Source organism: Meriones unguiculatus, chromosome 2, assembly GCF_030254825.1.
Source record: "Meriones unguiculatus strain TT.TT164.6M chromosome 2, Bangor_MerUng_6.1, whole genome shotgun sequence".
Lineage (NCBI taxonomy): Eukaryota > Metazoa > Chordata > Mammalia > Rodentia > Muridae > Meriones > Meriones unguiculatus.
This window is the reverse complement of record NC_083350.1, coordinates 73966072-73978461: the sequence shown is the minus strand read 5'-3', so window position 1 is coordinate 73978461 and position 12390 is coordinate 73966072. Positions and strand designations below refer to the sequence as shown.

Here is a 12390-nt window from a genome sequence, read left to right as displayed (position 1 = left end):
AGAAATCAGCAAGTGCTGACAACCTTGGGATTATTGTTGCTGCTCAATATGCATGTAAGAGAGACAGAGACGCTGGGGGTGTTTCTTCAACAAGCTGCAGTGGCCAGGCAGCTGCTGCTGCTGCTGTGCTGAGCACATCAGCACGGGAGACAGAGATGGCTCTGCATCCTGAAGAGTCAGGGACTATGCAATGCACGGCTCCAAAAGAGGTGTCTACTACTGCAGAAGAGGGGTGTCTGAGAGCCACAGAGCCCTAGGAGAGAAAAAGGCAGTTTAAAGCAAACAGTGAAATGGAGAGGCAGAAATACACAGGGAGAACCACTTACTTTTTCAAAAAGTGTATTTGCTAGCAGAATTAAGTTTTTTTTTCCCCTACAGAACTAGCTAGCACTTAGGTTCTAATTAAATATTTTTGCTTCAACTTGCACTGAATGTTTGGCATTTTCCCCACAAAATGTCCCCTGAGCCATAGTTGAGATTCTATTGGATATAGTCATTTCATTCTTTACACACAGGTGCTCACAGACGGTGTACACACACACACCACAGTAAGCACAGAAAGGGATGCCTTACTAGATTTTTCTCCCTTTAAATAACTTAACTCAAGGGAATTTAATCAAATTATAAGAAAAGAATCTGTCCACTTTATGGAATTTTGTCATATATTTAGTCACTAAGGAAACTGGAAAAATAATTTTCTCAAAAGATCCCACTAGCTGGAAAAAAATATTACATGGCACCATTGGCTCTGTGTCATGGTAGGTGTTTCTCACTCTTAGTAGATTTCCATTGATCCTGTGTATCTGGAAATGCTCAAAGGGACACAGTAAGGGAAACAGGAAATCATGTGAAATCCCATCTAGGCAAATCAAAGAATCTTTTCATTTATTTAAAAAAAAAAAAGGTGACACAAGTTAGCTACTTCTCAAGAGAAAAGCAAACTTTAAACTGTGTTTTGTTTTGCTTTGTTTTTTGTTATTAAAAAAGTTTAAAACTAAAAGGCTAGTAATGTTGCTCAGTAAAGTGCTTGCCACACAAGAAGGGGAACTAAGCACCCACATATTGGGTTCCCTAGCACCCACATAAAAGCCAGGCATGGCAGCATCCATCTATGACCCCAGTGCTAAGGAGGCAGAGACAAGTGGATCTCAGGTACCTGCTGGCCATCCAGCCTAGCTGAACTGTCCAGCTCCAAGTTTAGTGAAAGACCTCAGAAACAAAGTCGAAACAAATTACCTAATTGAAAATGGTTACCAGACCTGAAGAGAGAGTTCTTAAGAGAAGAAAGATAATGGCTTAAGATCTATCTCAAAAAAATGTTTGTTAGCCCCAGGAATTAGGAAAATTCAGATAAAAATAACTGAAATTTTACCCTATCCCAGGGCAGAGGTCAACAGAACAACACACAACAAATGATGAAGGGGTTGGGGGAAAAGAAAATCCTCATTCACTGTTGGATTACAAACTGGTGCCACCACTATGAAAATCAGTGTGGAGAATCCCAAAAAGCTATAAATAAAATCTACCATATTACCAGCCTATTCCCCTCCCTGGCATATGCCCAAAGGACCCACATTCTACTCCACAGGTACTTGCTCAGCCAAGCTCACTGCTTCTTTACCCATAGTAGCTACGAAACGGAAACACTGTAAATGCCTACAACCAACAAATGGATAGTGAAAATGTGGTACATCTACACTATGGAACAGTATTCAGATTTAAAGGAAGATGACAGCATGACGTTTTCAGGTAACCGGATGAAACAGGAAAGCTTAGAGTGAGGTAACCCTGACCCAGAACGACAAATGTTACATGCTCTCCTGTATTACAGGCTCCTAGTTCCAAATCTTCGATGTAAATACATGGCCTGTAGTAACTCCAGAAACCAGGAAATTAAAACGGGACCATTGCCAGAATGCGGGGTTCGGGAACAACAGAGAGGGGAAGAGTAGGGTGCAAGCGATCTGACGGGAAATGGGGAAAGGGGCACTTTAGACAGGAGGATGATGGGAAACAGAGAACGGATGGGAAGGGTAAAGGGATTTATCAGGTACAAGTGATCTGACATCGGAAATGGAAGGAGGAAGGAGGGAGGTGGGTAAAATAACAACACCTGAAAAAGCCACAGGGAATCACATTATTAACTGCTTGCCAAAAGAAAAAAGAACAAAAACCCCACTACATATAACTTCTGTGCACAGACGTACATACATAGTTTAAAGAACCTTTCTCCTCTGGGCTGACAGTGCTCCCTCCAAGAGCCAAAGATCATCTAATAAAAGCCCCAAAGCCAGACATGGTAAGTCCTCTTTTGTGTTGTTGGTCAGGGCTGGCCAAGAACTTATAACATAGAGACTACTGCCAATGACCTTGGTTAACCTCAAGAGGTAGAGGGTAAGCCTCTCTTGCTGAAGACGCCACATACTGATAAAGGAGGACCCAGAGACTGCTGAGCTGGAACTGATCTGAACTCCCCCTCCCTGAGCACTGGTTTTCATGATACTGCAAAGGCACCAAGCAATCTTCCAAGGTAGGGAGGCAACCAACAGTCCCGCCCAGCTATGATGCCCATGACCATGGCAATGACTGACACGGCACATGTGTAGCAGCACACATACCTTGGCATTAACCAACAGCTCTCTAACTGGATGTCTCCCACAAGAGGGAGACATGCCTGGTACTGGAGACCTAGCTAATTACTCAGTGCTCATGAAGTCATGGTCATTGAAGGAAAATCGAAAACTACTAATTTACTAAGACAGTATAAACGCTAACAACAGTCTCTAAACTTTTGTCATTATACCCTTAGTTTAGGTGTCTATTGCTGTGAAGAGACACCAGGAACATGGCAACCCTTATAAAGGAAAACATTTAAGGGGGCCTGTGTACAGTTTCAGAAGTTTGACCCATTATCACCATGGCGGGAAGCATGGCGGTGTGCAGGCAGACGTGGTGCTGGAGGAGAAGCTAAGAGTTCTCAATGGATCAGCAGGCACCAGGAAGACCTCACTTTGTGTGGCTTGAGTTTCTGAGACCTCAAAGCCCATCCCTAGTGACACACCTCTTCCCACAACGCCACACCTATTCCAACAAGGACAGCCCTTCAAATGGTACATTCCCTATGGCCAAGCGTTCAAACACATGAGTTCTATGGAGGCCAGTTCTATTCAAACCACCACATACCCATGGGTAAGTACAGCCTTTGTCCCTTATCAAAAATATTTCTCTTTTTGGAGACTACCAGAGAAAACAACAAACAATCCAAAGGCAGAGTCCTGGAGCCCAGACCCAAAATACATATCCTCAAAATACTCCTGCACTCAAGGCTCAAGGAACATTGAGAAAGAGGAGGAAGAAAGACTGTAGGAGCCAGAGGATCACGGAGTTTGCTTAAGATTGCCTGTCTTAGCAATGTCAGAAGCTATACCCCTTAAAGTCTTACCAACATAACAGGCCACATGTGAGCTGAACAAGTTTACACCAACAAACATGCCAAACTGGATGGAGAAAAGCCCATGAGGCCTCAGCCCTAGGGAAAGACCCATCGGTGAGGGAAGAGCTGGGAAGCAGAGAGGCAGCAACCCAGAAGACCACACCAACTGCTGTCCAGTGCTAAATGGTCAGCCCTGAAAGCCTACATTCAGGTAGCATTATACACTGAATAGGTTACATTTCAGAATATACATACACAATTAAGAAGATATATATAATATATACATATTGGTTTAAAAGAAAGTATGAATTTGTAGGAGAGCAGGGAAAGAATCCATGATTGTGCTACTTGCCTGGTGAACAGAATTCTACAGGTTTAAGAAAAAATTCCAGGGATGGGAAGAATGTCCTAGACTCTTGGGGTGAGTCCAGTGTAATCACAGGGTCCCTGCAGAAGGAAGGAGGATGGCTAGAATCAGAGACTGCAGATGATCTACTCTGACGGGGAAGATGAGGGCTGCACGTGCAGCCAAGGAATGCAGGTGGGTTGTTAGATCCAGGAACTAACTAGATTCTCTCCTAGAACTTCTAGGAAGAACACAGCCCTGATGATATCTTGATTTGAGGACTTTTGGGTGCTGGAACTCTGAGAGAAGCAATCTTTACTCTTTAAGTCTAACTTTAAGTTAGCATTTTAACTTACAGGGTATGTAAACAGAAGTGAATAAAGTAATAGCTAAGTCTCCTTGGGAAGATGCTGAGTAGCAGGACAAAAAGGATTAGCCTATTTAAGGGTCAGGTTTCTTCTTTCATAGCAGAAGTGAAGGAGGCAGTGCGAAGACAGCCCACTATGTAGACAATATATTGTGAAAATGAAGTCATTTCTCAGCAAGAGCCATTGTAATCTCCATGAATTGTGCCAGGTCAACAGGAGGTCCAGGCTTGGACAGAGGTTACCAAACTTCATTTCAGTGCAGCTTTTCCACTGTTCTGTGAGCCCCTAAATTTGTAGTAAGCAATAGGAGAGAAGCCACAGATAAACTCCTATGTTTAAGCAAATGGAACAAAATTTGTATAGACTACTTGAGGCATGGCACAGTCCCTCTCTTCATTCAAGTTTGGTTCCCAGCACCCGTGTTAGGCAGCTCAGCGCATTTTTTCTGGATAAAACAGCATAACCAAGCGCAACATCAGGAAGAAAGCCTTTATCTGGGCTTACAGCGCTGGGGAGGCAAGGCGGCAGCGGCCAGAGCCAGCTGAGACTGCATCTCCACATCAAACGTGAAGCAGAGAGAGTGTACCAGAAGCGGGCAGGCGTGCCCTCAATGCCCATGGACATGCTTCCTCCAGCAAGACCACACACCGTCTGAAGACTGCACCACCAACTGGGGTTAAGTGTTGACCTCTGTGAGCCACAGGACATTTCTGCTAACCACACTGTGATGCTTCTTTCTTGTTGTTTTGTTTTTGTTTTGTATAGCCTTGGCTATCCTAGAACTTGTAGACCAACCTGCCCCTGCCTCCCAAGTGCTGGAACTGAAGGCGTGTGCCACTACTGCCTGGATTCTACTCATTTTCTTTTAGGAAGTCCCTTACAGAATGCATAAGTTAACATCAGTGACAGAGGACAGACTTGATGTTCAATAAATGTCAGCCATCTTTAATGTTAATTACACTAACCTCCTGCCTCCCACCACAGTAAATACCTTTACCCTTGTCATTCAGTCTCTATTCAAATCCTCCATTTTCCTCTTCCCAACATGAATCATCAGTTTCACACATCCCACATCTAACTGACAATGCCACCATCTCCAAATTGATTACGTCTAAATCGGCTATTAAAGTGTATCCCCTTTTAACTCTCCTACACTGTGCTAACAATGCTTGATTCCATCTTATAAAGAGTCCCCTGAGTCCACTTTTCTCCTCCCGCCTTGTGCTTTCACCCAGTGCCTCAGCTTTCTTGGCTTAACATCTTATTCTCAGTTCTGCCATCTCTCTCCATTCTTCCTCTCTTTCATTTCCACAGAAAATTGTCTCAACCTCACTCATCTCCAATTACCTTGTGCTCTGCAACCTTCCCCTCCCTCGTTCACATGCATTTTAAAACTTGTAGTGTCAATTTCTAAGACCAAAACTCAGTAAGTACGGTGGTGCATGCCCGTAGTCCCAGCACTTGGGAGACTGAGGCACAACCATAAATTCAATCCAGCCCGGCCTCCAAAGCGAGACCGTACCCCAGGTACACACAGAGTCCACACTGTTGAGCAGTCCCACCTTCTCCACACTGCCCACCGCCATCCTACCTTCTTCTCTCATTTGCCCATGCTGGGAGCACTAACCACCACTCTCGGGGCTGACACGCTGCACCGCGCTGTCCTTGGGCAAAGTGAGGCGCTTCCCTTTTCTGCTCCAGCTACACTTGCCTCCTATCTTCTTTGCCTCTAGCATACTGAACCCTAAAGACCTTTCTCAAGACAGAAACCATTGTCTCTTTCTGTTTCCTTAGAGCATGTGACAGAGCTGGCACCACACGGTAGTCAGGCAGCCCTCATTGAAAAAGAAGCAAACAAAACGTGCAGTTTTCAAAGTATTCCGATCCTAGCACATCTTAAACTTTCAAAATACGCAGGCTCCATTTTGGCTCATTTGAAGTAGCAACTCTCCTAGGATTAAAGAAATATGTTACTCGTAGGGAACATGGGTGTCACGGCATGTTGTGTGGGCAGGACAGCTTCTGAGAGCTGCTTCTTGCTTGGTGGCAAATGCCTTCACAGTGAGAGCCATCTCACTCACTCAGTGTTGAATTTTTGTCACCAATCTTCAGGTTGTTGTCTTAAAAGCCACACACAGGTGTACACACACACACACACACACACACACACAGACAGACAGATATATAGACACACACACACACAGACAGACAGACAGTCTCACACACCCCCAGAACAGCTGGGCTGAGTGCTTGCCATCTAAACATGAAGATGTGAGTTTAGATCCCTGCAACCCATGTAAAACCTGAAGTGTAGTGCACACCTATAATCCTGGTGTAACCTATAATCCTGGTGTAACCTATAATCCTGGTGTAACCTATAATCCTGGTGTAACCTATAATCCTGGTGTAACCTATAATCCTAGTACTTACCCATAATGCTAGTCTATACATACAACCCTCATGCACACCTATAATCCTCATGCTCCTATGGCCAGATGGGAAGCAGAGACCCGAGAATCCCTGGATGCTGTTGTGCAGGTGTAGTGGACAACAGAAACCCTGTCTTAGACAAGGTGGGAGCAAGAACTAGTTTCCAAGGCTGCCTTCTAAACACACACACACACACACACACACACACACACACACACACACACACGCGCGCGCAGGCCTGCATTCACATGTGCACCTGTGCAGGCAGGCACACATACATTCACACGCATACACACACCCTGTACCCCTGAGCGGTAGGCAGGGCGCTGACTGCTAAAGCAGTGTAGCCTGGGACTGCAGCGCCAGCGGCCCCCGCCACGCTGCCATGGCGTTACCTGACAGCGCATCGTAGAACTCCTCCTCGCTGAGGACGCTGACGGGCAGGGACCCTTCCACCAGCGACCGCTCTAGTTCATGATGTTCGGTGGCTAAGGCCTCCAGCGCTTCTGACAAAATCTTGTTTTTTTCTTGCTCCTGTTCCAATTTAAAGTTCCTCACCTAGCAGAACAGAGACACAAGAATTCAGAGTGGCAGGCTCTCTCAGAAGATGTAAAAATTACTTGATTTTGATTTAGTTCCACTGCAATGTCAGAAATGAAAGCTGCTGAGTTACACATACAGATGAATGAGCAAAATTACTAGGCTAATTTTGTTCTTCCCAAGGGGCCTTTTCCTCACAACAGCTTAGCTAATGAAAATAGATTAAGAACTACCAAACAAATTCAGCTCAAATTATGAGGATCCTGGTAAAAGAAAAAGGCATTAGTCAATTTGAAAATTATATTTTAAAAAATAACATTTCTTCCTCAACACTAATCATGAAACTTTTTAGAAAGTCATTTCAATAAGCTTTTGAACAAAAAGATTTCACATTATCCCACGTGTTAAAACATACACAAACTAGATGGAGTCTCCCAGTTTATTTCCTAAACAATTAGAATATCAAATAAAGAAACAAACAATAAGCAATGAAAATGTTACTATTTTTACTTCCCAGTTTCTACTGCAAGTCTCCATTTTGCCTTTAACTTAGTAAGCCTGAATGAAGAATGAATGAATGAGTAATAAGTAAAAAGATAGGATTATAAGGAAGGTAAAGCCTTGCCAGACCTTTTGGCCTTTGAAACAGTGCTGTCCTTTGCACAGTCTGACCCTACACTGCACTAAAGCCTCTAAATCTCCCAATGTAGCATTCACTGGGCTTGGTCCTGAGTTTTATCAATCAAGAACTCCAGAAATCACTGGTAACTCCTTGTCTTGCTCATCACCTCACTTGGGAGGCAAAGACGTTGTCTGCTGTGGCTGCCATGTATCCTCAGAAATGACTTCAGCAGTTTCTGCCTGTGACAGGTTTTCACCGTTACCTCACAGGCTAAGCAGTACTCTGCACAATGGTCTTTCAACTTGTATTTTCAATTTAGCAGCAGAATCCATTTCTCAGATGCATTCCCAAACATAAAATGCCCGTTTTAAAGGTAGCTGTGGTGGTCCATGCCTGTACTCCCAGGATTTGGGAGGGTGGGGCACAAAAATGGAGAATTTGGAGCTAGCCCAGGCAATGGAGTAAGGACCTGTCTCAAGAAACAAAAACCTCTAAGCGGTCAGTTTTAGCAGAAGAATCGTGCTGCTGGAGGCCCACAACCAGGCCCTCCCTGGCTGTCAAAGGCACTGACTAGGCAACTGCCCCCCAGTTCTCTCAGGCCTCAGATGTCCAGATCTGAAGGCTGGGGACTCTTTCACAATGCCGATTGCTTCACTCTTCTACTCTGCTGACCCCTTCACTCCCTGACTTTTCTAATGCCCGAAGGAGGAATCATTTCCCTCTGTCTGACTCTAGGAGCCTTTGTGGCCCTGACATCCTTAAGCTGCATATCAGGCCTAATACTCTAGTGAGAATTATGGGAATAACTCATACAACACAGTCTAGCTTCAAGGCTCACTTCATCGAACAAACCGGGTTAAATCTTCATCATCTGGGAACAGCTCCAGTCCGCAGAAACGTCAGTGTTTATTATAATCTCCTTGCTGAGATTAGAGCTGTGATAATAAAGTAAAATAGCAAACGATGTAGGAAATCCTAAACAGAGACAACACACAAAAACCCAAAGACACTTGTAAATATTCTCAGAATCAAAACAGTGTCTCCAGAGAAGAACATGTTACACTGTGGCTGGCGTATACCTTTAAATGTAACAGCAGAAGTCTTTCTGGTTAGCAAATGCAACATTTGAACCGCTAAATTTACACGGATTTCAGCCAAGTGGCAAACTGATCAATACCCTCAAATAGCCAATCCCCTTTAGAAAATCACAACAACCAAGCCTTTATTCACCTACAAGAAGCTTTACACTCTGGGCCACACCTACACCTGCCCGCACTGGTTAGTGGAGGGTGGCAAGTTGGAGAGGAGAAGTGCCACCCTCCTGTGCACCTGCACTTGTTAAACCTTTAGCCCTGAGAGAGGTCTTAGGAGCTTCCAGCCTCTTGAGATTCCCTCACTGAAGAAGCCTTACCACAAAACTTCCGGCAAAAAGTGCTCCCCCTCCTCCAGTAGGGACACACATGAAAAAGAAACCCTAGGAGCAGGAACTGTGCCAGGAAGCGCTCTCCCTGTACGGAAGTACCTGTGAAGAGGCTTAATGGCCAAATCACTACTGCTCAGTGGGGTGCAGGGAACTCCAGCCCTTCCACATCAACTTTGCACTCCAACTTTGCACTGGAAGACCAGGGTTCAGCTGTCAGGGGACTGACTGCAGAGCGTGATTATATTAAATAGCCACCTTCTAAACCAGCTTTCTGAATTTCTGTTGCCTAGCTGAGACTTTCTATTGCCTAGCTAAGACTCTATGCTGTATCAAAAACAGCGCCTTCACAGAACTCCACCGTCTGAACCCAAGTGTGACGCTTACCTTGCTCACGTGTCCTACCAACACATGCACATAGTTTCAAGACTTTGTAAGCATCCAAACGTTCAAGCTATTCTAACTATCTTGTGATTATTAAAGAAATCAGACTTTGTTTCACAGAACTAGTAGACACAACATGTGTATATAATTAAATTAGAAAACTTTGGTACAAGTTATAAACAAAAATCGATGTATGTCAAGTGAACACACATAATAAAGATTTTAGACAGCAGGACAGAATTACTATCTACCTAACAGAAAGCATGTGCACTGCTGTCTATAGCCCACTGAAGAGTAACACAATTTTGAAGCTTTTCAGGAGTCCATGTCCTCAAACCACTTCTATTTTACTTCATTTCCTGGTAGAAGGTGAATTCCTCAGTAAATATTTTACAGATGAAGACGCCAGCAAGGCCATCCACTTTTAAAAACAGCACGTGCTAGCCACTTTGCATGCACTTTAGCTCTTTCTTTCTAGGATGTGCCCTGCTATTTACCTGTTTCACAGGCAATAAGGGGACAGAGATGATCACCAAATCATTTGACAAAGACATCTAATAATTGGAGACTGTTGGTTAGCATTCGCAGAGAATCAGGTACAATAACCTGATGATAAGATGGGAGATTCTGGCCACACTCTGGTCTCTTCTCAGTTATTATACATACAGCTACAGTAACAAAGAAGGTATCAGTGATTAAAATATCCCTTTTCAGGTACACCTAATTTTCTCTCTGGGAAGAAGCTATTTTGACACATTGCTGTGGCTATAGGACCAACAACACTCAAAGTTTTTCAAGATATGTGATATTGGCCACTCTCTGCTACTCCTCTGTTGAAGTGGCTGCTAAGAAGTATGGTTGGTCACTCACAGTTGGTGTGAGCTCTCCCACCCACGTCTGACTCCACTGTTGGGGTGAAAACAAGACTGCCAAGGTTTGAAAGTCACCCCACCTCCCGCACTAGAATGTAATCCTCAAAGCCACATGTTAATGGTGTATGAAAGTAGAGCCTTTGGGACATAACTAGGATTGGATGAGATCTTCTCAGGGGTAGGGGCTTGATGGCATTGGTGACTATATAGGAAAGAGATGCTAGTTGGCAAGTGCCATGTGATACACTATGAACCAGAAGGAAGGCCCTCACCAGACCTCTACAGATGACAGCATTATAATGTAAGGCTTTTCCAACCTCAGAACTGTGAGCAAAGACTCCTCATGAATTACCTAGTACATGGCACTCAGTTTCCACAACTGAAATACAGACTAAGATAAGGACGGAATGCTCACATGAATGCAATGGTTACTATCACTTCTAAATCCACAACCAGGCTAAATCACACTCTCTTCTCTAGGGTCTAGGGATGCTATACTTTGATCCCATGTGAAGCATGAAAAAAATATGGAGATACATCCTCATGATGAATACAGCACACAGCGCCTTTGTTTTACCACTTATAAGCATCTTTATATGCAGGAAGTTCTAAGGGTGTCACTGACTCTAGTACTTCTCTTTGCTACCTTGCTACCTTGCACTTTGTTCTCAAGTGAAATGAATTTATGGCCCCATTTAGGGGAGGTCAAGTAAAATGGAAAAAAAAAAAGACTGGGCACTTGCAGTGGAAGTGTGGAGGAGCACTCCAATTCTGGAGAGACTGTCGAGGACTAAAGGGTCAACTGATAGGCTACATGATGTCAGATTAAGGAAGGAGGCAAACGTGGCTTCATGGTGTGTAGCTGAGCAAGGAAGACAGTTGCAATTACCTGTGACAGGGTAGGCCAGCTGGGACTCAGTCTCACACGTGGTAAACACACGGTGCTACAAGCCATCCAAACACAAGTAACTAAGCAGGCATGGACTCAGGTGCATGATGAAGAAGGAGGTGATTATCTCATGGGCTGTATTATACAACCAAATGAGATCATAAGACAGACAGACAGAAGGACAAAAAATGAGATGAAGCTCAACCTGTGTTTCGTAACCATTAGTGAGATGGGAATGCGCAGAAAGGCTTGCTAGCATGATATTTTTGGGACATGCATCATTGGTATGTCTTCACTAAGGGACCAGGCAGGTCACCCTCCTGCAGGAAAGAAGATGGCATACATAGGCACAGATTCAGACAGGTAGGTACATGCAACTTCAAGATTTCTTCTAATTGTTTCTGTTGTCTTCTTGCATGTGGAGAATACAGAGCACCGGGAACCAATATGGAGATCATTCACTGGTTCCAGCATATGACATAAAAGAAGCCACTGTCTCCTGCAACATGAAGGAAGGATATTCTTCCTTCATGGCCCCCATGAAAGATGGGTCCCAAGGTTACCGAGCTTCATTCACACACCGCTGGTCAACTCGACAATGGCTCCTGGCAACACTAAAACATATTCTTTCCTCATAGTCACTGCTGCCTTCCTCAGCTTTGCTGAGACCAAGAGAAAGGGAAATCCCTTCCAATGCCATTCTACCCAGCTCCAGCACTGGAAAGAAGACAGATGACCCAGCTACTGACTGACTGACACACTCAGAGAAATACATCTATAGAGCTTGTTACAAAATTGCTTTCCAGGGTATACTCGGACATTTATATCATGGCAGAACTGGGGACAAGCTTTTATCCTGGACCGACAAACAACAGGAAAGCAGCTACTCTGAAACAGTTGGAGGTAGAGATAAAGACATTCCATAAAAAGTAAAAAAAAAAAAAAAAAAAAAAAAAGCAGTGCTTAACTTAGGAAAAGAATAGCTGCAAATAAAATTGGAGTAGGGGCCGAGAGTTAGGTGACAATCATATTTAGAGGAATTACAACAAAACAAAACAAACAACAACAACAACAACAAAAAACTAG

The 12390-nt window shown here is 44.0% G+C and overlaps 1 protein-coding gene across 15 annotated transcripts in view; it reads right to left on the bottom strand.

The window, feature by feature from the left end:
• Osbpl1a (oxysterol binding protein like 1A) overlaps window positions 1-12390 on the bottom strand; it is a 170427-nt gene that overhangs the window by 60518 nt on the left and 97519 nt on the right. For all 15 annotated transcript variants that reach the window (XM_021656030.2, XM_021656027.2, XM_021656032.2 and 12 more), the window contains one exon: window positions 6973-7135. In XM_021656030.2, coding sequence (XP_021511705.1) covers window positions 6973-7135 — 163 coding nt within the window. The remainder of the gene's footprint in view (window positions 1-6972; window positions 7136-12390) is intronic.